Source organism: Mastigoproctus giganteus, chromosome 6, assembly GCF_048544385.1.
Source record: "Mastigoproctus giganteus isolate SK-2022 chromosome 6, ASM4854438v1, whole genome shotgun sequence".
In the NCBI taxonomy this organism is placed as follows: Eukaryota; Metazoa; Arthropoda; class Arachnida; order Uropygi; family Thelyphonidae; genus Mastigoproctus; species Mastigoproctus giganteus.
In genome coordinates, this window is record NC_143580.1 from 144,321,963 (window position 1) to 144,347,243 (window position 25,281).

General features: G+C 36.7%; 1 protein-coding gene across 1 annotated transcript in view; it reads right to left on the reverse strand.

Moving 5' to 3' along the window:
• The window catches only part of LOC150084631 (lysosomal-trafficking regulator-like), a 686,318-nt gene that overhangs the window by 449,712 nt on the left and 211,325 nt on the right, over positions 1–25,281 (reverse strand). Inside the window, exon 13 of the mRNA XM_090376308.1 lies at positions 3,655–3,997. Within this exon, the coding sequence (XP_090232434.1) occupies positions 3,655–3,997 (343 nt within the window). The remainder of the gene's footprint in view (positions 1–3,654; positions 3,998–25,281) is intronic.

Here is a 25,281-nt window from a genome sequence, read left to right on the forward strand (position 1 = left end):
GGAAGGATCCCGTCAGAATTCAGCGTGCTCAACCCATTCAAAGCCTTATACGCCTCAATCAGATCACCGCGCAGGTGCCTAGTCTCCAGCCACTGCAATTTCCAGAACTTAAACTTCTCTTGGTAAGAGGATCCCTTCATTCCCCTCACCAATCTTGTTGCCCTTCTCTGTACATGTTCAAGCAAATCTACATTCTTCCTAAAATGAGGCCTCCAGATCTCCTTCTCCCTGCTAGCAAAATTCCTATATATCATTGACAAAACCCCATGACCTGCCCTGGCAGCCTGTCTGCATTGCTCAGAAAACTTCATATAAATTCATGTGTGTCCGCTTCACTTGAAATCTTCAGTCATAAAAAAATATATATAACCTAACGTAAGTTGGGGACTTACTGTATCAAAAAATGTTCGGCAACCTACGTAAAAAGTATGCTGATAGCTAAAAAAAATTAAAAAACTTACCATGCACTACTCGCGCGTCCAATACAATGCATCCCTTTATTTTTGACAAAGTCAATTTTAAATCGAATAGCTTCCCTTCATTTATTACAGTGTCACGTATGGTTTGGTCACCAACATTATAATGGTACATTTGAGATTTAACGGATCCACAGTTTCAAACTTTTAAATAATTTCAAGTTTTTGTTTAATTGAAAGAACAACTCCTGAATTTACTCATCATTTTCGTGATTTCTAAACAAAAAATAAATAAATAAATAATAATAAAAATTCCGATAACCCTGACATAAATAACGAAACAAAATTTTCCTTTTGCTGTGCTGACTGAACACAACAATCGACACGATGCACTAAAACAAACTAAACATTTGGTCTCTCTTTTTTTTTCTTCTTTTTTTTTTTCTCGACCGGCGGATGTGAACACAGCGGGGATTGCAAGATACACTAAGGTACGCTAATCTCCCAATGACAAGTTATAATACCACTTCTTGTCACTTATTTACGACTTGCAAAACATCTGTTTATACCTATTCTCGCTTTTACTTGAATTTTATGATTTCTGGTTGATTTTTTTTTTTTTTTTTTTTTTTTTTTTTTTAAGAGCCTTGAAGTGCCCTGGTAAATTTAGAGTCTGCTGCATGTGTGAAACATCTAAAATCTGGCAGTCCAAAACACACACACACACACACACACACACACACACACACACACACACACACACACACACACACACACACACACACACACTCTCTCTCTCTCTCTCTCTCTCTCTCTCTCTCTCTCTCTCTCTTTTTTTCCCCCAAGAAACTGGGCCATTTTAATTTGATACAAACCTTTTTTTTTTGCATAGCACTGACAAATTCATTCTTGAGATTTGGTTATATTAAAGTAAAGTTAAAATAATATTAAACTTACAACTTTTTAAAACTCCATTAGTAGCTCTGTACCTATATGTTTATTTTTAGACCTTAGCAAGCTGTAAGGTTTTTTTTTTTTTTTTTTTTTTCTGGTAGTTGTTGGCACATAGGCTTCTGTGGCCATAATGCACCTCCCAAGGTTTTTGCAGTACTTTGATCCAAGCCCGAGGTGGGAATCGAACTCGCGACCTTTGTGTTGCCAGGCAGGCATTTTACCCACCTGGCTAGCCCGGTCGGCAAGCTGTAAGTAAGCTCTTATTCAAGGGCTCAGGTCTTATTCAAGATAGAAAGTCTGCTGGCCACCAAATGAATTCCAAAACTTGCAAAATGTATTTATTCTCTTTTTTTTTTTTGAAAAATTGCATCTACAGCATATAGGTAAAAACAGTTGGGATAAAATGTTCTGCTACGGTTTGTCCTATATCAATCTATATGATGTTAATAATGTTTCTCTGCACTCCTCTCTCATCGTTCTTTAATTGTTGTTGTTAATGGTGAAGGTGGCCGTACTAAATTAAGTACAGAGGGCAATATTTTTGTTAAGGTTTTTTTGTAACTTGTTTCCAATGCTACTGGAAACAAGTTACAGCTATCATTCTGTGCATTTATTTGCTCTGAAAATAAATCTTTATTTCAGTTAAATCTTTACTGCTTTCTAAAGGCAGGAAGAGTACCATCTCTAAGGCATATCTTTTGCACCACATGGAAATAAAAAGCTCACAGAACAAAAATAACAAAAGTGATGTGTAAATGATAAATACAAATTATTTCTCTCATTCATTTTTCCCCCTCATCCCTTTTATGTGTAGATAAGACTGCATTTAAAACTATTTAACTGATATTTTACTATAATAACAAAACCTTTATTAACAAAAATACACAAAAATTATGATTTATAAATCAGTTTAAAGTGTAGCTGTATGTTGTTTACTGAATGGCTGCAAGCGAGAGAGAGAGAGAGAGAGAGAGAGAGCGGGGGTGGAGGTAAGAAGTTGTGGGAGAAAAATAAAAGTTTTAATCACTATATAGATGGATACATAGACTAATAATTTTGCTTTGAATGAGTCTACAATGTCATGTATCTTTCAATTGGTAAAAAAAAAAAAAAATATATATATATATATATATATATATACAGTGAATTCCAGTTATTTGGGTCACCAGTTAATTAGGGCAGCCATTTATTTGGCACAAATCTTAATGAACAGAACCCAATCGAGAAAATCGCCAGGGTTTTCTTTGCTTAATTGGGACAACATGCCATTTAATCAGGGCAGGAGATTGTGGCACTCGAAATTACCCTATTACTGTACCCTATTAATGTTCTGGTCAAATTTCTGGAGGTCGCAGCCATAAAACAATAAAAACAATTTGTAGTTTCTGGTTTATTGGACTTTTCTGTTAGTGTAATCTATTATAAACAGGTAGTAAACTCAATCTTATTGCATTTGCAATAATACCGATAGCTGGAATTCTGTGGGTTTTTATGTTATGATGGCAAAATGTTTCCCCTTCACTGAAATCTTCAATCATTTAAAAGAAATTTTCAGAATCTTCTCTTCATTTCTATTTTTTTAAGCTTTGTAAACTTGTTATGACATATTTTACTTTGACATATGTATCGTGTTAGTTGCAATTTGTGCATGCTGTGTTCTTTGTTATTGATTGCTTATCTTTTTTTGTTTTAAATTTTACAACTGGAAAAAACAAAAAAAGTCAGTAAACAGAAATATCAATTAGTATGTACATACTACAGTATTAATTAAGCTAAGTACATAAACATAAATTTATTTTTATTTTGCTAACCTGTAGAAAATATTCTTCCAAGTTTCACATATCATTTAATTTTTACATTGGTAAGGTAATAAATGTGTAAATTTTGCTTAATATATCTTTACTTTTATAGCCTGTGTATAATATTCCTAATTTCACTTATTAGAAATGCTATTTAATCGAATTAAGATTCAATTCACAAACGTGATCACAATGACCGGCACTTACTACATATGAAACAGTGAGCGGTATATTATCATGCAGAATCCATCATAACGTGATTTAATCATACAGCAAAGGAATCATAAAGTGGGGGTCAACTGTATTTTTAACTATTTACGTGAATAGTTCACATAATTGGGGCAGCCGCTTAATCTGACCAAAGTGCACTAGTCCCAATGTGTCCCAAATAACCAGAATTCAATGTATATCACGCTTTATCTACAGATGATATCATTCATATATTTATATTACACACATTATTAATATTTTTATATTACACTTACCTCTTAAATTTCTGACATCGTGATTTATAAGCATCCAGAGAGAAACAGAAAATCCATTCTTACACAGTATCCATGATGTATCGTCAGATAATGGAAATGCCATGGCAGCAAATCCAAAAGCACATCTTGGGGGAACAACAGCTGAATTGGATATACTTCTTCCAAACTGATCATGCATTGAAACTAGAAACTGTATAATATTTTGGCTGTTTCTTGAACTAATAATTGGTTCTAAGGGTTTATCAAATGAATATGTCAGTTCACAACTTGGGAAGCTTAAATGATATGATGGCTGGATTGGAACAGATTGAACTAACGTAATGAGCCCATGAAGAATGATGTCCTAAAATTTAAAAGAGGATTTTTTTTTTACATCATAGAATTACTTTATATATTAACATGAATGACAGCATCATGTAGATGAAAAATACTGTTATTTTTCACCTATGTTATTTTTCACTCACTAATGATATTAAGAATTGAGGAACTGAATTTATTTAATAGGTATAGGTCAACAGTAAGAAAAAGTAGCAAGTTATGATAGTGTCTGGAATTTTGTCCAAACATAATAGGAGGAATAATGACGAGAGCTTCATCAATTGGTTTGGTCCTAAAGAAGATGTGCAGAGCTTTTTTTTTTTTGTTAGTTGTTGGCGCATCAGCTTCTGTGGGCATAATGCACCTTCCAAAGTTTTTGCATTTTACTCTGATCCAAGCCCGAGGCAGGATTCGAACCCACAACCTTTGGGTTGCAGGCAGGCAGGCAAGCACTTTACCCACCCGGCAAGCCCAATCGGCTGCAGGGTTTGGGGGGTAAAATTTTTCTTATCATGGTCTGTGATTAACAGGAAAGACTGTTTATAAAGGGATGGGATAACTCTTAAATAGAAAGATGCAAGTATCCTTGCTGATGCTATCAAGGCAGTGTTAGGTGGGTCAGAAAACTCCTAGTTTTATGGGAAAGTGGATACATAGACTAATAATTTTAACAGAGCCATTAGGACAGACAAACCTGATTCTTACATTTCATTCTGTTGAGAAATGCAGCAACAGCAGCTGCTGTTGCTGCATTTCTTGGGAAAGCAAGATGTGGGAGATAAGTCTTGCTAGAGATCATCATGGGACAAGCAAATATATTGGCTGTGCAAGGGTTAGTAAGGGCAAAGATAGGTGCACACATACATGCTCATACACTAATGTTAAGAATAATAAAAAAAAGTTTGATGAATTTGAATTTTTGATTAAGTCATCTAATGAAGATGTTATAGAATATCAAAAAATTACCACTCAGACATAGTTATTGCAGTGTGTGCAGAAAGGACATGTATATATTTCTGTTTAGGTGGTTCCTCAGCATCATCCTACAATCTGCCAATGTCATCTACGTTGTAAGAACTCTACATAACCAGTCACACTTATGTAGGTTTGTGAGTTTAGCATGCTGCATTGTTGAACAACATGACTCACCACTTAGCAACCAGCCAGCAGAATACCACCTGGAAGTATGATGACTAGTTCCTGTCCTTTTCCACAAGGAAGCAGGCCATCAGAACCATTCCTTTTAACTCTGTCTGGGCTGTCCTTGACAAATGAGATTCCAGAGGATCAGCCATTTATTTTTATTTTTTATTTTATAAAAAAATAATAAAATAAAATAAATAACAAAATAAAACACAATACATAAATAATACTAATAACAACAATAGGTAAAAAACAAGAAAGGGAAAACTGGTTGATAGGAGAGTTACAACTAAGGTTACATTAGGGCTCAAACTGAGAAGATAAACCTTATGCCATGAGAATAAAAAGTGGATTGCAACTGGACAGCAGTCACATCATGTGTTGTCTTAAAACTTTTGCAAGTTATACAACTAGCTTCTGCTTAACAGGTACAAGAAGGACAACAGAGAGAGGGAAAGAATCAGTGTTAGAATATTGCATGGTACTCTGCGGTGGAAGTTGTTTGATAACAAATGCATGCATGATGTGTAACAGCCTCTGCTGGGCAAATATTAATGCTGTGTGCACATCCCCAGTATTTTAGATGGAGAAAGAAATGTGTCTCTATATATACTCTCCATAGTCAATTTTTCTTTCCAATTGAAGGGGTGAACATAGTAATAAATTGGGCAATCGTTAATAGTGGAGGTTGTCCAGAAAACTAGAGTCAAGTTCATCTTTCTCACTGGGCCCATGCCATGTTCGGCTTATGGCCATATTCCCCCAACCCCAGCTAGATTCATCTAGTCCTGGTCTCTATGCTTAAGACATAAAATTTTGTTCCAATTTTGTTTTCTTTATCTTGCTTTTAGCTGTCTTTATATTTTGAATATTGCTTATGGGGAAAACCCATCCATTTTGTCTCAAATAAATGTGATCTATAGTCATCCATCATGCATACCATTATGAATTCTCCCAATCATGAACCCCCCTATAAGTTTGTACATATCTAGGTTACTTCCTCAAAGTTAGTATTTTAGATGGGGAAGGAAATGTGTCTCTATATATACTCTCCTTAGTCAATTGTTCTTTCCAATTGAAGGGGTGAACAGAGTAATAAGTTGGGCAATCTTTAATAGTGGAGGTTGTCCAAAGTAATTTTTTCTGGTATCATTCAGGCATCCACCATTCCCATTTCATTCCTGCATCTACCTCATCACTGTGTGTAGGTTGCTTCCTCATAAGGTTACTACATTGAGGAAGGGAATGTGCCTTTATTTATACTTTTTTTTTTCTCCAGTTGGTCATTCTTTCCAGCTGGAGAAAGAATGAACAAGTGGATGAATATAGTAATAAACTCAGTAATGGTTAGTGGGAAAGGTAGTACTCAGCTTTCTCAACCAGTACTCTGCAAGCACTAATTACTTGGGACATTCCTTGCATTCCTTAAAATGTTCTTGTTTATACTCCGGTATGACCATTAGGTAAGTGCAGTTTACAGTTCTGATTACAAACTTAATCATAGGGCAGACTTAATCATAAGCAGGCACACAGAGGATAGAACCATAGTCCATCCATCCAAATGTATATGCATACTCTACTCTCGTGACTGACCACTCAGCTATATCGGGGCCAACAAATTTGTTCTGGTGTTCTGCCTAAATTAGGGAATATTTTGTGATGCTCCACAAATTATTCAATAATTTCTCCACAGGCTGCTAAAGATTGAGAAACACTGGCAACTAGTTGTGTGAAGAGTGAAAGTCACTTTATCATCAGAATATTCTTTAATAATGCCAACCAATAGTATATAGAGATAAAATAAGGATAAAAATAAATATTTATACATTAAAACTAAAACACTATTGTGTTAAAAGAAAGTAAAAACAATACAAAAATCAATACCTTTATTCCTATTTTTATCTGGTTTTTGCTTTAACTGAATAGTTTATCAGATTTAGGTGAAAATATAAATTTACAATTTTAATTTTATTTCTGTTGAATAGAGTTATTAAAGAATATTCATGTAATTCATCTCCAACCCAGAAGGCCCCTCTTCCATTCTATAGTGCAAGTCATTCAGAGAATAACATCACCCTAGAGAAGGGTGTCAACTGAATTATCAGATAGCACATATCAGCTGTTAGTTGTTAGTTTCTACCCTCTGTTGGGATTAGTGGAGATACGGCTCCTGCTAAACTGAGTATCACATCGCAGAGTTCCTAGGGCAACCAAGTTGGCTTGCCTAAACAATCAAGTTATGGTTCCCAAAGTGGGTTCTTGGGGGTAGAAACATATAGAATTTACAGAATCTGAAGAAGAGATGAAAACACACAAAACTCACATATGGGGTCCTCGCGCTCAAATCCGCGAGACAAGAACAGTGCTACTCAACCTCCTCCAATTCCCCTGGGTATGGCCTCTAGCTCTCTAGCCAACCAAAAAAAGGTGTGAAGAAATCTGGGGAGTTGTTGTGGGAGGGGTAGATATAGAGAAGAAAAAAGGAAAGGGATGGCAATTTCTGATGTATTCTTGTATGATGTGTGGGAGAATGCATGTCATCTGTGATAATGCCATAGGAGGCTCCAGGGATGTACTCATATCTAACAGACATTAGACATTAGCTATTAATGTGCTATTATTACTAATGCTTGTGTATTGATTTCTGTGCACAGCCAGCTAGGTAGGGAGACCATGCTCTAGTGACCTCAAATAACTGCAGTGCAGATCAAATCCAGTGCAGCTAATCGAAGTCATACAGCAGATGTAAAGGTGCATTTTATGAAGGCCAAGTGGTGATGAGGTATTAGTAGATAGAGTTGATGTATCAACATAGCATTCAGTAAACAAGAGAAGGGGGATGACAACATCTATCCTCCTATGGTTATCTGTATATTTCTTGTATATCTAGCCATAGCCTTTTTCCTGTTCCTAAATATTTTAGCAAATTAGAAGATAAAATAGTTTTTTTTTTTTGTTTTTCTTGGATAGAGACGATTTCATTTCAGATGGAAGGGCATTTGAAGTGGACATCCACTGGTCTCCTGTATACCTCGCAGGAGTGGAAACAGTTGCAAAAAATGTTCACCCAGTCTTTTATATCATTTCACAGGCGGTATTCTCTAGTGCTGAGGAACAAAAGGGTGCTCTTACTAAGAAAGGCTGCATTTCTGCGAACTGCAATATCTGGACACTAAGCACCTGCAGGGAGATCTGACTGAGGTGTTTAAGGCTTTGAATGGATTGAGTAACCTAAATGTTGACTGTCTTCCTCTTACTGAGACTATACACATGAAGGGGGACAAATTCAAGTTGAGGAAGGATGGTTGCAGAACAGAAGTGGCAGAAGTTTGCCTTCAGCACCAGCGGGTGGTTGATCATTGGAAGAAACTTCCATCTGTTGTTGTGGAAGTGGGTGGTTCGAATAAATTCAAGGAAGAACTAAAATTTTATGAGGGTGCAGATGAATGAAGTGCATAGGTTTTTTTGTTTTTTTTTTTTTGGCTGATGCTTTATAAGCTTGCTTCTTGCATCACTTGCCACTACTAATACTATTTTTCTTAGGTCTTTGGAATGTACAGTTTGCATAATGGACTTGGCATCTTAGAATACTTAGGTCGTGAATACACTACAAATTTGTTATAGGAGTTAAAACTTTCTCTGGTTGACTTGGAGATAACTTTTATAAGGACATAGCTTCAACATCAAGATAAAATTATTATGGATATTGTCTTCAAAAGTACTAAGAATGACAATCGAATTTATTTCAGAAAATGTTTTTTAGGGAATATCTAGTTAAAATTAACATGTGGCAAAGCTAAGTGTCAAGAGAATTTAATATTAAATAAATACTCTTTAATATTAACTCTGTGGTTGAAGACCATCCAATCCATGAAAACATTCCAGTCACTAACATAAGCAGCAGGAGAGTTTATTGCTAATGAGATATCAATATTCAGATTCCCTAAAGAGTTACAGAACATGAAAGGTTTTTTTCCTCCCAAGTAAATGGGGTGAGAAATTAAGGTTTAAAGATCAAATCTTCAAGAATGCAACTTCTTCAGTCATTGACCAGACTAAACCACATAGTAGATTTAGAATTAGCATTAGTAAGAATTTTGGATCGTGAGGAAGTTTTAAGAAGGGAGATAAGCCAATGTGTGATCTAAGTACTGTAAGGACAGATTTTTAACTGATGCATGAGAACAGTACAGTGTGATGATACAGAAGGAACAAGTTTTTTTTGAAAAATGCTATTTTTTACTTAATTAATATACTAAATTATGTTCAATAAATAGTTTTAATAGTCCTAGTCACATTTGTTAGTCGATTTTTAAATATGTTCAAGGATTTAGTAAGATAAGACTAAATATTCATTGAGCCATTGCATCTGTGATTTCGGCACAAATCTTTCTCACAACTAATAACTTGTAATGCAGTACATTGTAGTGTTTTAATTTGTAGTAAATAAGTTGCACTTGAAGGTACTTATCGCAGAGGTTGGCATTTTTGTTTTTAGCTAAGAAATTAGAAAAGCAGTAGTGTTATTTGGAAGTGCAATTGCGTAACAATACTATATAAAATCTGGTAATAGCATATGTTATATTCCTACCCCTTAGTTTGTGTGGTAATTTTAATTTTTAATTAAAATTTATACAAGAATCATGCCTCAAGCTGGACCAGCAAAGCAAAAAAAAAAAGTTTAAAGTGGGAGTGCTCTGGCTCAGGAGAGAACTGTCAATGACGGTTCTCTTATGAATCATAGCTACAAACAAGTTGTGTTACTTGATACAGAATTATCCATAGCAAGACATGATATGGCTAAGGGAAATGTCTTTGTGCTTTCTTTGTAGAATGTGAGAATCTTAGGCACCAAATTAGGATTTTGCTGGTCTTATATGAGGTCTTGAGGAATAGGGTGGATGGTCTTTAAGTAATTAAAAAGAAGGATCCTCAGGCACTCATCTTCCCAGCACAATGCTTGAGTTTACACTCATGCAATGCAATGGAAGATCCTACGCAGCAGAGTGTGCTGGTCCCAGAAGAGAGGACTGTTGTTGGTGACTACTGTTGATGTTTTAGAACAGCTATCATGTTTTAAGGGCACAAAATAAACATTTTGTGCCCTTTCACACCATTCACAAAAGGTGATATGTTGGTACTAGTGATATTAAGAGTAGAAGATCTGATGATTTAATTAACAAATACAGGGCAATATTGAGAAAAAGTTGTGAATGGTTTGAAAGTGTCTGCAATTCTTCCCAGACACAACAGGAAGGAGCATATAATGAGAAATGTGTCGATCAGATTGGACCTGGACAGACTATACAAGGCTCATGGGGTAGAATTTTTCTTAGTGTGATCTGTGCTTGTTAACAAAAGGACTGCTTTAACAGGTATGGGATACACTTAAATATAAGAGGTGCAAGAAAATCTTGCTAATGCCGTTAAGGTTGTATTAGGTGGGTCAGAAGACTATGTTGGGGAGATACACAAACTAATGGATTAATAGCAGCGGCAACAGGCAGGGGTGTAAGTGATTCTTTAATTGCTTCTATTGGAACATGTAGCAGCCTGAAAAACAAAGGTGTCAGCAATTACAAGGCCTGCTGTGGTTCATCATGAGACAAGCTAACAAGAAAAGTACAACGGGTTGTGAAGGGTTGCTAAAAGCAAAAAAAAGTTATATGTATATTTACATGTACACTAATGGTAGGATCATAGTGAATAAATCTGATGAATTTGAGGTATTGGGTTAAGGTCATGAAATATGGATATTGTACAGATATAGGAGACATGGTCGCTCATACATAAGAGATTGCGAATTTGAGTATGGGGAATACAATGTACACAAAAAGGAGAGAAGGGGAGGGGAGGAGACATTATGCTCAAAGCACATAAAATCTAAGGCAGTGCATCCCGATGAACTGGGTGGCCAGTGCAAGTTTGGTGTGACATAAGCACTGGGAAGACAAAAATGAGAGTACAAGTGTGTTATTATGTTTGTTGTTTTTTATTTGGTTTTTAGGAGCATTAGCAACTAAGGCCATATTGCTCCGGGGATATGCGGTGGTCATTCCCTAACCTTTCCGTACCCTCAGTATTTGGTGGTCACGGGCTCGAACCCCAGTCTAATCAAGAAGCGTGTGCTACGCATTGCTGCTCCTGCCCACCTGGCTACAGAGGCGCCAAGTGTGTGAGTGTGTTATTAGCCAAATGACTGTAATTAGGAGGGTGTGTCCAAAAGTTCCCTGAATGAGTTGATAAAAAGAAATACCTTCTTTTTATCAACTGATCATTCTGTTACTTATTCTGTTACTGATCATTGTTGTCCCCTTCAAAGTATTCCCCTTGTGACTTTATGCACCAAGTACTGCATTTCTGCTACTTCTGGTAACACTGCTAGAATTGATTTTTTTTTTTTTTTTTTTTTTGGAATTACATGCAGGGCTCTCTATGATTCTTCTTAAATTTCCAGGTTATCCTGGAAACGATGCCCTTTCAGCTGTGATTTCATTTCTGGAAACAAGAAGAAATCACAAGGTACCAAATTAAGTGAGTAGGGAGGATAGGGAACAACTACCATCTTTTCATTAGCCAAAAATAACTGCACAGAAATAACAGTGTGCGTGTATGTGGGAGCATTTCATGGAGAAGCAGCCAGTCCTTGTTCAGCCATCATTCAGCAGAGTTTTTCCCTAAGATGCTTCAAAACCTCCAGGCAATAATGCTGGGTTAATTGTTTGGTCTTAGGTACAAATCCATGACGAATCAAGCTCATACAGTCGAAAAAGACCATCAACATACTTTTGACATTGAAGCTGACTTGCCTCACTTTCTTTGGGCATAGAGATATTTTGATGTCTGCTGAGATACCGATGTTTTGTTTCAGGGTCATAGCAATAACACCCACATTTCGTCTCTTGTTATAACCCTCGAGTGGAAATTTTGATTATTTCTGACTTCATCCAACACTTCCTGACAAATAAACATATGCCTCTGTTTCCTCCTCATTCAGCAACCAATGCACAAACTTTACAGGGATCCACCACGTGTTCAATTCCTCCAATAAAATGCATTGGTGTGTTCCATAAGAGAGTCTGAGCCTGTTAGTAATATCAGAAATGGTCATTTATCAGTCTTCATTTATGATTTAGCAAATTTTCTCCATGTTTTCACTTGTGCGACCTCGTTGAAGAACAACTGATGTTTTGCCATGTTTGAATCATGAAAATCCCTCAGAAGTGTGTCTTCTCCCAATGGTATCGTCAACAGAAGTTGTTTTGAGCATCTCATATGTTTCTGAAGCTGTCTTCCCCAATTTGAAGCAAAATTTAATGCAAATGTGTTGTTCCTTGAAATCAGCCATTTTACAAATAAATGAAACTGCCAATTGTACTTAACAAGCACTATAATAAACAGCTGCACCAAACTGAATGCAGCAGGTAATAGCAGAAAAATTCACAAGATTGACTTGGGAGATACTAATTAGTGGCAGAATGCTCTATTATTTGCAGTTCGCACTAAAAGCCACCAGTTTGGGAATTTTTGGATAAGCCCTCATATAATGAACAACTCTATTGACAAACAGAGTGGGTGGGTCAGTAAATCAGAATATCTTATAATGGGGAATTTTAACTTTCAGATATTCACTAGAACTTTTGGGTCAGTTACTCACACAGCAGTAAAACTTTTTATGTATTTCTTAAATGGCTTTTTACACTTGCATGTTAGGTTGGCAATACACTTGATCTGACTGTTAGCAGTAATTCTTCATTCATTAAGAATCTGCAAATAAAAGAACCACTGAGTGGTAATGATCACAGTGTACTGATGTGGGATTTACTTAAAGATAACTACTGCCAAGGGCAAAGAGAAGGACTTTCGCTCTCAGACAGTTTTTTAAATTCTGTGCAGTGAGAACAACTGACAATATTACCAACAGCAAATTCCAAATGGAGAGCATCGGGAATCACAGAAACTACTATGCTTTATATACTAAAAAATACTATTCAAGACTTAAACATAAATGAATGTCTAAAGATATTTATGGCAGAAAAATAAAACACAGGGGATACTTATAAATTATCAGTAATACAGAAGCTTACACTAATTATAAACTAGTCTACAATCATGTCACAAAGGAGATTAAGCAAACTAATGCATATTATGAGGGGGTCTCTGGCAAAGAATATCAACAAAGACTTCTTTACTTATCTAGACACTTAGAAGGAAGGGGATGAATCACATTTGTCTGCTATATATGAATGGTTTAACTGCTGATGACTATGCTCAGGTTGCTGAGGAAACTGAATAGATATTTGCATCTACATTAACACATGAAGAGTTTTTGAGTTTTTCAAGTATAACAAATTCTAATAGGGAGCTAAATGACTTTGTAAGAACTGATGGAGAAATTGTTGAAGCTAAATGTAAAATGGTCACTTGGTATATCATTATTTTATCATCATTAGCTGTATGGCGCAAGGAAGCTTGAGGCTTTTGCTGCACAACCAAAAACAAAAAATTGCCTGAGTTACCCAGAGAGAGAGAGAGAGAGCCACAAATAGAAGGGAATCACCAAGAAAGAGAAGAATGATGATATCCAGCTCAGGACCAGAATCCTTTATCCCACACTCCAATTTAAAATCTTGTCCTTTATCTAAACATTGGTTTTCCAATAAATGTGCTAAGGCTGTTTAAGGGAAGAATGTTGCATATCGTAATTGGCTTGTTTCTAATTCTTCAGTTTCATTTTCTGCCTACACCAAAGCTCGCAGCAATTGTAGAGCAGTTATTAATCAGTCCAAACTAGAGTTTGAACAGGCTAAGAGTAGAAAACTTGCTTCTTGCCCTAATGGTAGCCGAGCATTCTGGTCTCTTGCCAAAGCTATTGGCTGCAATAGCTTTGGCAAGAGCTATTGGCTGCAACTTTTGCCTATCTCTGCTCCCACCTCTGTCAAAACCAGATGGTTCCGATGTCACTTCAGCCAAGGATAAAGCTGACCTGTAGCATCCCATTTTCCTTCCAACTCATATTAATGATCTTGGCACCTCCCACCATTCCTAACACGGTCCATTCAATGCCTCCTGTGATCTTCCATAAATAGGACATCAGAAGGATTTTGACGAATCTTGATGCTAAGAAAACTCCAGGTACTGATATTATTTCTCCACTTGGAATCAAAACCTGTGCTCCTGAACTTACTCCTGTTCTTTGCTGCCTTTTTTCACTTTCTTATTCCAAAGGTGTTTTTCCTTCTGCTTGGAAATTTGGACATAACCCGCCAGCTCCTAAAAGGGGTGACAAATCCATCCCATCCAATTATCGTCCCATTGCAATTACTTCTACTCTTTATAAAGTAATGGAGAAATCAACTAACTGCCAACTCTTAAACTACCTAGAAACCTTCCATCTGCTCAACCTTCGCCAGTATGCATTCCATCAGTGCCGATCCACTGGTGATATTCTGGCTTATGTTACCCATTTATGGCCAAATTCAATGGAAAACCTCTGTGAACACAAGCAGTTGCTCTTGACATCACAAAGGCTTTCGATCATGCTAGGCATAAAGGTCTTCTAAACAAGCTTCCATCTTATTTATGGTTTGCCAACTGTTTTTTGTAATTCGTTATCCAGTTTTCTCTCTGATCGACCACTGAGGGTGATGGTAGATGGCTCTGTCTTCTTAACTTCTCCACTAATGCTGGTGTCGCGCAAGGTTCAGTTCTTTCCCCCCACTCTTTTCCTCTTGTATATTAATGACCTTCCATTGACTGGAAATCCTATCCGTAGTTTTGCCGATGATAGCACATTGCATTCAACCTTCCATTTTGAGAAACCTTGCCCTGCTCAATCAGCTTCAACTTCTCGAAAATCTGCTACCAATTCCTTAAATGCCGATCTTTTCTTTTACTTTTCTTCCAAGCAGCTGTTCACTACTTACTTTTTACTTTTCTTTTCAAGCATTACTTTTCTTCCAAGCAGCTGTTCACTCTGTACAAATCGCAAATCCACCCTACCATGGAATATTGTTCCCACATCTGGGGTGGTGCCCCCAAAACCTTTCTCAGGCTTCTAAATTCCATTCAGAAGCGGGCAGTTAGGTTAATTAATGACTCCTCTCTAACAGAGTCTCTCCACTCAGAGTCTCATAGATATACTGTTTCTGCTGCATGCCTTTTCTACAAATACTTCCATGGGAACTGTTCTTCTGAACTGGTTTCTGTAATTCCTGCCTCTCCTTCAAAACAGTCCGAACACGTGCCACCACCAGCCAACATCCATTTACTGTCCAACTTCAAACTCACAGAACCAACTTTTCATCTTCCTTGTTTATTCATTCAACTGCTGTTTTCTGGAACAACCTTCCTTCATACGTATTTCCTGAAAATTACAGTTTACAGAACTTCAAGTCTGATGTCAACAAATATCTTCTCAACGTCCAACCAAGCATGGTACTAAGTACTATAGGTTCTAATACCTCTTGTGTTTGGGGGTTTCATAAAAAAAAAAAAAAGCTTTCTGCAAAACCAAAACCTAAAGGGAAATCATAGAGAATTGAAGTACCTATCAGAATTTGAGAAAAAACAGATGTTGAGGTAAAATAGGTAATGAACAGCTTTGGAACTCTTTACAGAGAAAGAAACCAACACTGACATTGTCAATACTTTCGCAAAAAAGATAAATCCAAAGTTGACAAAAACAAACCCTGAACATTTTGGAGGCTGACTGATGGATTCACCGAGCCCAAATAACTGCTAAATTCCTAGAGTGTAAATATCATGGACTGACTTGAAGGCCCTCCTGCAAAAGCATGGGCCAGTTTGCATTTGCTTACAGGAGTAAATTATGACTTCGCCTTGTATAACCTTCCTATTATCCAAAAGAGTAAAAATGGGAATGGATCTGACTGTGGAGGAGTTGCTATCCTAGTGAGCAACCACACCCCCTCTTCAACATATGACACTTTCTGCCAACTTAGAGGAAGTAGCAATTCACCTTACAGTAGGGATTTTATTAGTAGTCTGTTTCACTAATTTCATGAGGGATGTTAGTCCTGCCTGGGACTAACATATTACTTTGCGGTGTACTGCATTTCCTGTACACTTTCTGTCACTGATCCTTCTCTCCCTCTCTTTCTTCTCCACTTCTCTCCTCCCATCACTTATTATTGAGGTGGAACAGAATTCTAGGAAATGACACTTTCCTGTGATACTTTGTTACATAATGAGAAACCATGTCTCATTTATTCTATCCCAGTGAAAGATTGATCAGGCTGCTTTAAATGACTTTCAACATCTGACTAGTTTTGACATTACTAGAATTAGTCAGGAGCTTATCAGTGAAGCAAAAAGTACAACACAGGGAACATCTACTTGAAATGCTTAGCTCACTGTTGTTGTTATTTGGTTTTTAGGAGCATTAGCAACTAAGGCCATATTGCTCCGGGGATATGTGGTGGTCATTCCCTGACCTTTCTGCATCCTCCGTAAATACGGGCTCGAACCCCGGTCTAATCGAGAAGCATGTGCTGCGCAATGCTGCTCCTGCCCACTTGGCTATGGAGACACCTATTTAGCTCACACGAGCATAACTAGTGTCATAAGTTCTGATGAAACATCTACGCGTAACCATCTGGATGTATGAGGATTTGTGCCTATTTATAGATTTCAATGCTTTTCTTCACTCCTGGTGTGATATGTTCAGTTCCAATAAGCTTTACTCTCTGTATTTCTTTTTATTCCTTGCACCACTGGAATGCTCAAGAGAGTATACTGTTAATATTTGTCAATTTTGGGGCTGAACATACTGCAATTTTATTGTCCATTACAATACATCGAGCACACACAAGGGGATCACATTTCAGACATTAAAAGCACCTTAGCAGGTTATGCATATATTAGATTATCCGCACTAACTCTTTATGCATTAAGAATCCCGAGATAAAGGAACTACCAGCAATACAAATCATAACATATTCATGAGGGATTAACTTTAAGATAAAACTACTGTCAAGGATAAAGGGAAAGGATTTTTGCTTTCATAAAGATGTCCTACAATGGTCATTCATTGTCAGTAAATTCTTTTTGTGGGCACAATTGATGATGACGTTAATAACTCTACATTATAAATAGGATGCATTTAGTGAAGTAATCATAAAAGCTATTACATGTTTCATCCCAAGTAAGTGCTCTTATTCAAGTCTGACCAAAATGGATGTCAGATGAACAGATGAGACTAGTAGCAGAGAAGGAAAAATTCATAGGATTATAATAAATCATTAGGGTACATTTTTATAAAAATCACAGTACATAAAAATCAGTCTGCACCAAATCTATAAGAGGAATTAAGGCCAATTATAAAAAGCCTTTAGCTAATAATGCAAAGAAGAACAAAAAAGGATTCTCTGCAGTTGCCGTTAACACTAGAAAGAAAAGGATAAAACACATTGGCCCAGTGGATATGATTGGCATAACTATTGATGATCCTATTTAAATTGCTGACAAAATGAATAAATATTTGGATCTGCATTCAGGTGTGAAGAAGCATTTAAGGATGGGGGATACCAGAAGGATCACCACCCCTAAAAGAAGAACTTACAATATTTCTTTATGCACCAAATCCATTACTTTGACTTCTGTTCTAAGGAAAATAAGAAGTCACTGCTTAAAGAAATTTTTTTTTTTTATGAAAACCCCAAACATGAAAGGTATCAAAACCTATAGTACTTAGTACCATGCATGGGTTGAAGGAGAAGTATGGGGAGAGGGAGATGCCGGAAACTTTGCTCTAGAGACTAAACATGGGTTTCACCACTTCAAGTCTCCAATAAGCAAAGTGGTGGTATTTCACCGGTTTATGAAAGTCATCTACCACCTACTGAAAGATTACCTTAAAGAAATGCAGTTATACAAAAATCACAACACAGATTTGTTAAGGGGATGATCTTTCCCAAAAAATCTCATTTAGCTACTTTAAATTCTCTTCAAAGAAACTGGATTAAAAAAAAAATAATAATTCTGAAATCACATACAGCCAGGCCTCGCATAAAGCGAGTTCAATTAATGTGATTTTCAGTTAAAGCTATTTGAAAAATTATACCACTTTTCACAATGCAAATTTCCACTTAACGCGATCCTTTTTTTATGTGATAGTTGAAAAAGATTTGAATTGCGTGTTAAGCTTACCGCGAGTCGTACGGGCAATAAACAAACGTTTGCCTGCTGCATGCCTCTGTGTATTCCATCAACCATCGGAAGAAGACGTGTTACTTGTTTGTCCCCTGCTAATAAAGTCAATGCACACTTGCATAAAAATTTAAATTTTTAAATGAGCCAGATGAAAATATTACTGCGAAGGAAATAACTGTAAAAGAATTAGATGAAATCTTTCGTATCGAATAGAACCTCAAACAACAGGTTTGAGGTTCTCTGCAATATTTATTTGCACGTGAACGAGAGTATCTTGTGCGGACGTAGCTTTTTGCCGCTCCTGGAACAGAGAAGTTTTTTCTGATTTATTTTCTGTTTTATTAGCTTAAATTGGCATATTAACTTATTTTCTAGAGTAGCTTTATATTCCTATTTACGATACTTGGTTTAAAGTAACTTAGATAGAGATTTTGTAGGTATTACTTAGTATCGGTAAGGGTATCAAATCCACGTGTTTGCCGTTCGTAAATTGCCGCCATTGTTACGTGATACAAAATATCTCGAACTAGATAGCATAAGCTTAATATAGTATAGTATATAATATTGTTAATTAATTAATAAAATCTATTAATCTTGTTGAACTTCATTGTCAATTAAATTGTACTTTTAACTATACATATAATGACTTAGGTTACGTAACATAAATAAATAGTAAAAATAAATAATTAATACTTAACTTGATATGGAAGTTATATAAAGGGATTTCGTAGATAACACTCGGTACCGAAACATAAATATTGTGTTATAACTGTGTTGAGATTCAAGTTTAGGGTTTTAATTTTGTACTGAAATTGAAATTTTATTGAAATTAAATCGAAATCGTGACTCAGACCAGAGCAGCAAGGCAAAAGGCTCAAACTAATGGGAGTGCTGTGGTTCAGGGGAGAACTGAGGGGGGCAGTTGCCCTCTGAATCACAGCCTTTTAAAATTCATTACTTGCTTGATGTTTGTGGAGCAGTCGGGTACGGGACATGATACTGCCATGGGGGGGTGTCTTTGTGTGTGTGCGCGCGATGCAAGGAGTGTAAGGAAATCAGGCAACAACTCAGCGTTGTTATGGGCCTATATGAGAGCTTGAAGGACAGGGTGGATGCCCTCAAAGGATTAAAAGTGAGGGCCCATCAAACTCTCAGCTGCCCACACCAATGCCAGAGCTTGCACTTGGTCATCACTTTGTACCTTATTAAGAAGTTTAGTCTAAAATATTTTAGTAAATTTTAGCAAATTTGACAATTGTCTTTAATTTCCTGTCTGTTATTGCTGGGTGATTTAGTTGGTAGTGAGTTGATGTACATCAACTTCGCTTTGTTCTTCCTTTTGGCAGTGAATAGATTATGGAAATTGAATACAGGATTATTTTTAAGAAACCCATATATATTAACAATTTTAAATCATAATATCGTGTCATAAATTTAGTTTCATATAATGTATTAATTTGATGTGAGAGTCAGGCAGAAGAACTTCCTATAAAAAGGTAAGAGTTAAAAAAAAATGTAGGAAACACAATAAAATTTACAAAAACAACACGCAAGTAAACGCTCACTATGGAGCCAGACTTACGTTTCACAATGTAAAGTCAGTCACATGATCTGGTCTTACACTCCCTCCAACACCCTACTTCACTTACCCAGTCACTGACTCGTTTTTGGAAGATAATTGTTTGTTTGTTTGTTGTTTATTTGGTTTTTAGGAGCATTAGCAACTAAGGCCATATTGCTCCGGGATATGCGGTGGTCATTCCCTGACCTTTCCGCATCCTCCGTATTTGGTGGTGACGGGCTCGAACCCCGGTCTAATCAAGAAGCATGTGCTACGCACTGCTGCTCCTTCCCACCTGGCTACAGAGGCGCCGGAAGATAATTGTATTTTTGTAAATAACAGTATTCAAAAGCATTTCATTATATAAAATGTTCAAGTACATAATTACACTAAGCAACTGATGTTGTGAATTGTGAAAATAAGCTTATGCCAATACTATATTACAATTTCCTGCCCACCTAAGGGTTAGAGAGGGCGACAAATAAATAGGGGAACCGGTTGTCGTCAGTTGGAATTACTTCACCTTTTGAAAACAGCAGTGAGTCATATTTTTGAGAGTATCTTCATGCAAACTAACTTTTAGCAAGTGGCAAACAGGCTATAAAGGAATTAACTTATTAAATTCATTACATAAGATGCTATCTCATAGTTGGAAATAAAACTTCTTTAATGAATTCGTTGGCCTGCCCCCTGTAATGAAATAACTTGATGGTGAATGAGATGTTGATTTGAAAAAATGTGAGGATTATGCAAAGAAAATATGTAATATACTTTGAATGAATTTTTGAACAAAGCTGAAAATTTACTCACCACTTGTTTCCAATAACTTGCCCATGGCGAGTGGATTTCTGGAACCCTGGTCATAAGTAACTTAACCAGTGAGGCATAATGCTGAAGGTTTTTCCATATTGCACAAATTTTTTTGTGATATTAAGAATATCACACATGCCTTTGTTAAGATTAACATATGTAATTTATGAGAGAATGCGTAAAAAGCAGTATATTTATAATAAGTAACACAAAAAAAGGAATACAGAATAAAAAAAAAAAAATCGCAAAAATTAATTAGAAATAACAGCTATCCTTCAGTTTATTTGAGTGTGAAGTGCAGGTTTTATGACTTGTAGTCATAGGAACATTTTACAAAATGCACCATGTATTTTGGGTTAATGCAAATTTGTAATTTACCTATTACCAGAAATTTAAATAGTTTTAGAAGACACAAACTGGTGAGAGTTTTCCAAAGAGAGAAACTGGTGAGAGAGCAGTTTTCAGAAGACAGACTGGTGTGAGGAATTTTCAAACTGCACACACTTTCAGAAGCATATTTTTGAGGAATTTTGAGAAGTACAAAACCTGTAGTTTGCTTATCCAAATAATGTTTCTAACTGCAAATATATTTTTAATAATGAACAGATGTAGATCTGCACTTGATAAACTGCACATCTGTAGGGTAACATGTTTCTGTCTGTGTTCAGGGGTTGATGGTTTGTTTTAGATTAAGCTAAGGTTGTGAGTTATAGTATATCGTATACGTAAATTGCTTGGATTCCGTAGGTCAGTTTGATTGTTTTGGAGGCGGAAAAACCTTAGTTTCATCATTGTGGAAGTACACACACACAGTGTACTTCCCAAAGATGAAGCTAAGGTTTTTTTTTTTTGTGTTTTAAGGTTATTATTGTGTGTGTGATCACATACACATGCACGCACGCGTACACACACACACACACACACACACACACACACAATAATTTTATCATTTTGATGTATTTATTCTTAATTTGTACTTGATTTTTAGTGATTGTGAGTTTTCAGTGCTTGAATTGGGGTAACCACCTCATTGGTAGTTATTATTTCTGGGAGGCTTTTTTTTGTAGATAAAAATTATTTGCGTAAAGAGTGAAAAGGAAATTATTTATTGATTAGAAAATGTGAATATTTAATTCTAATTTCAAGATTTTTAATAGTAATAATAATTTGTTATTAATAACATGTTAATTTGCTATTAATATTGAAAGCTGGGTGGAGGTATATATACAGTAGACCAATTCCCAAGAAGTGGTAACTCTTGCTCTAACAATATTGCTTTTTAACCATTTTTGAAAAATCTGTACAGCTGTTATTTTTGCACTGTTATTATCACACTAATTGCATAAGGAATGTTGTATTATTAATTAATACTTTTAAGGATTCCTGAACTTGTTTTCATCCAGAACTGTGCATGAATAATAGGGAGATCAGATGTGCAATAATTTTTGAATGTTTTGAAATAATGCATTAATCAAGGTTTCTGCATTATAAGTGCAATCTTTATTTCTAAATTTCAAGACAAACACTGCATGCTGTTATCTACTTACACTAGCCACCCTACCATATAAGTTATCCTATCGCCATATATCAGTGGTAATTGAAGTTGAAGGTCACCTTTGTACTCACCCATATTTCACTCCCACACATGCCCTCCAGGGAGTCATGCATAGGATATAGCCTTACAGGTCATGCTGCACTGAGGATTCCTCCAACTCCATGAACTGACTTTGTGATGTTAATGCAAACTCTTTTTTCAAAGACCAGATAATGTGTGTGTGTGTGTGTATTGTGTGATTTGTATAGTGTGGTTTTGAGTTACATTGTTCATCTGTCCACTTAGCCTAGGGATTGTACGAGCCTGGCCAGGAAGTAGGGACTCAGGCTCTGAAAGAGCAAACCCAGCTGTCACCTGAGCTTACCAGGAAGATCCCTCTCAAAAAAAAAAAAAAAAAAATAGAGTAAGAAGAGACTTTTTGTTGGAGCATAGTGGTAACAGATTAAGTGTGGATGACAGGTAGTGGTGCTAGGGAGACTTCCACCAGGAATGTGGAAGAATAGGGGATAGAGGTGGCACATCTGTGGAAGGCCCACCTTCTATGGGAGGGGACTAATGTGAGCTGTTGTTGTTGTTGTTATTTTTGGCGCAAGGGCTGCTTAGACCATATTGCGCCTATCAGTGATATGAAAGTTATCAATGGTGACTGTTATGGAAACAGTCAGAGACGATCATATAGTTTTATTCGTTTAAGAAAACAGAATAACTCCAAGGGATTAGCATCGTTGCCTATGATATGAGAGAGTTTTAGAGGTTCTTTTAGATTTGGAAGGAAGCTGAATGAACATTGCCGAGCATGTTTGTACAGAGTGCATTCAACAAGAATGTGCTTCATTGTTAGCTGATAGTTGCATTGAAAACACTGTGGAGGATCATTTCCTGTGAGGAGAAATAGGTGAGTAAACTGGCTGTGGCCGATTCGTGCTCTGGTTAAGATGACTTCTTCCTTTCTGTTAGTACGAAAACTAGAGGTCCATAACTGTGGTTCTGATTTTATTTCCAATAGCTTATTACCCGTTTGAGCTTGCCATAGAAGTGTCCATTGTTCCTTACATGTCCTTCGTATCATAGGTCTGTAATCAACATATGGAACACAAAAGCCTGAAGATAATGGCTTAGATGGATGTTTTGCAGCATGGTCTGCGCATTCGTTTCCTGGGATCCCAGTGTGACCTGGGATCCAGCAGAAGACGACTACTTGCTGGCATTCCTGAATAAGAATCATCTTACTTCTTATGGTTTTTATTAAAGGATTGGTTGGTGAGGAGATGTTTTGTAGGGCTACTAGTGTACTCTGCGAGTCGGTATATATTATACTTTTTTTAATGGAGCAATGAATAGTATTTTCTAGGGCAAGTTTAATGGCGAATAACTCAGCTGTATAACTGCTGCATTCAGTAGGCAGAGATACAGAGATGGTGTTAAAAGGGAAAACTGCTGCAGCACCTACTCCACTATCAGACTTTGATCCATCTGTGTATATTTTCATATGAAATGCGGATAATTTTGTGTGTGAGAAGTGTGAAGTTGTCGCACGTTAATATTTGCAAGGGAATCTTTTCCCCAGTTCAGGAAGTAATTGTCACAGGATGGATTAACCCAGGACCATGGGGGAACTGAAGTGTTTGGATCTTGGAGGACTTTTTCAAGGTGCACATTCCAGCTTTCAGATAGAGCCTGCAATCTGATGCCGGTAGGTTGGACTGATCTGGGTTTATTTCTGTAGAACATTTTAAACTGTGGATCACTAAGTATAGGCCAAATTGGATGGGTAGGCATGCTTTGAATTTTAGCAGCATAATTCAAAAGTAACACCTTTCTTCTGAGGCAGAGTGGAACTTCATGGGCTTCGGCGTAGAGACTTTGTACTGGCGATGTTCTATAAGCACCTGTAGCAATCCTGAGGGCAGAATGTTGAACAGGAGCAAGCCGTACTAGCACACTCTCCCTAGCAGAGTCATACACCGGGGCTCCATAATCAAGACGAGATCTAATTAGAGTTCTATACAGGTGAAGTAAGGTGTAACGGTCAGCACCCCATGTTGTAGAAGAAAGAACTCTGAGAATGTTCATTTTTTTCTGGCAGGTTGTCCGGAGATATTTGATATGTTCTAAAAAATTAAGTTTCCTATCAAAAATTAGACCGAGGAGGCGAATGCTACTCATAACTGAGATAGGATGATTTGTTAGGTGTAGCTCTGGGTCAGGATGCATCCCTCGTTTGTTACAAAAGTGAATGGCACTAGATTTTTGATGAGATAGTCTGTAACCATTCTGTGTCATCCATAGTTCAATATTGTTTAGTGAGATTTGTAGTTGCCTTTCAATGAAGTTCATATTCGGCGAACTGCAGGAAACAGTCAGATCATCAGCATAGAGATATGAGTTCACAATGTTGGGAATACATTTGGTAATATGATATATTCTCAATGCAAATAAAGTAGCACTGAGAACTGAGCCCTGTGGTACTCCTTCCTCTTGTATATAGATTTGTGAGAAGACTTGTCTATAGCGAACTTGAAAAGATCTAAACTGAAGGAAGTTTTCTATGTAGCATGGTAAGTGACCTCTCAGGTCAAGGGAATGAAGATCTTTTAAGATACCAAAATGCCAGGTGGTGTCAAAGGCCTTCTCTATGTCAAGGCAGACCATGACAAGATGTTCATTTCGAATAAATGCATTCCTGATATTTGTTTCAGCTTTAACCATAAGATCTAGGGATGAGCGATTTTTTCTGAAACCAAACTGGTTGTCAGAGATTAGATATTTTGAATCCAGATACCATGTTAATCAGCGGTGTATAATTTTTTCTAATGTTTTACTCAAGCAACTGGTAAGAGAGATGGGTCTATAATTGTGAGGGATAGAATGATCTTTCCCTGGTTTGGGAATTGCCAGTACATAAGAGTGATTCCAGCGAGTGGGGTATGAATGTTCAATGAATATACGGTTGTAAAAGGTCAGCAGCAAGGATAGTGATTTATTGTCTAAGTGTTGAAGCATTATGTAATATACTCCGTCTGGACCAGCAGCACTGTTCTTTGAGGAATATATAGCTTTTTGAAGT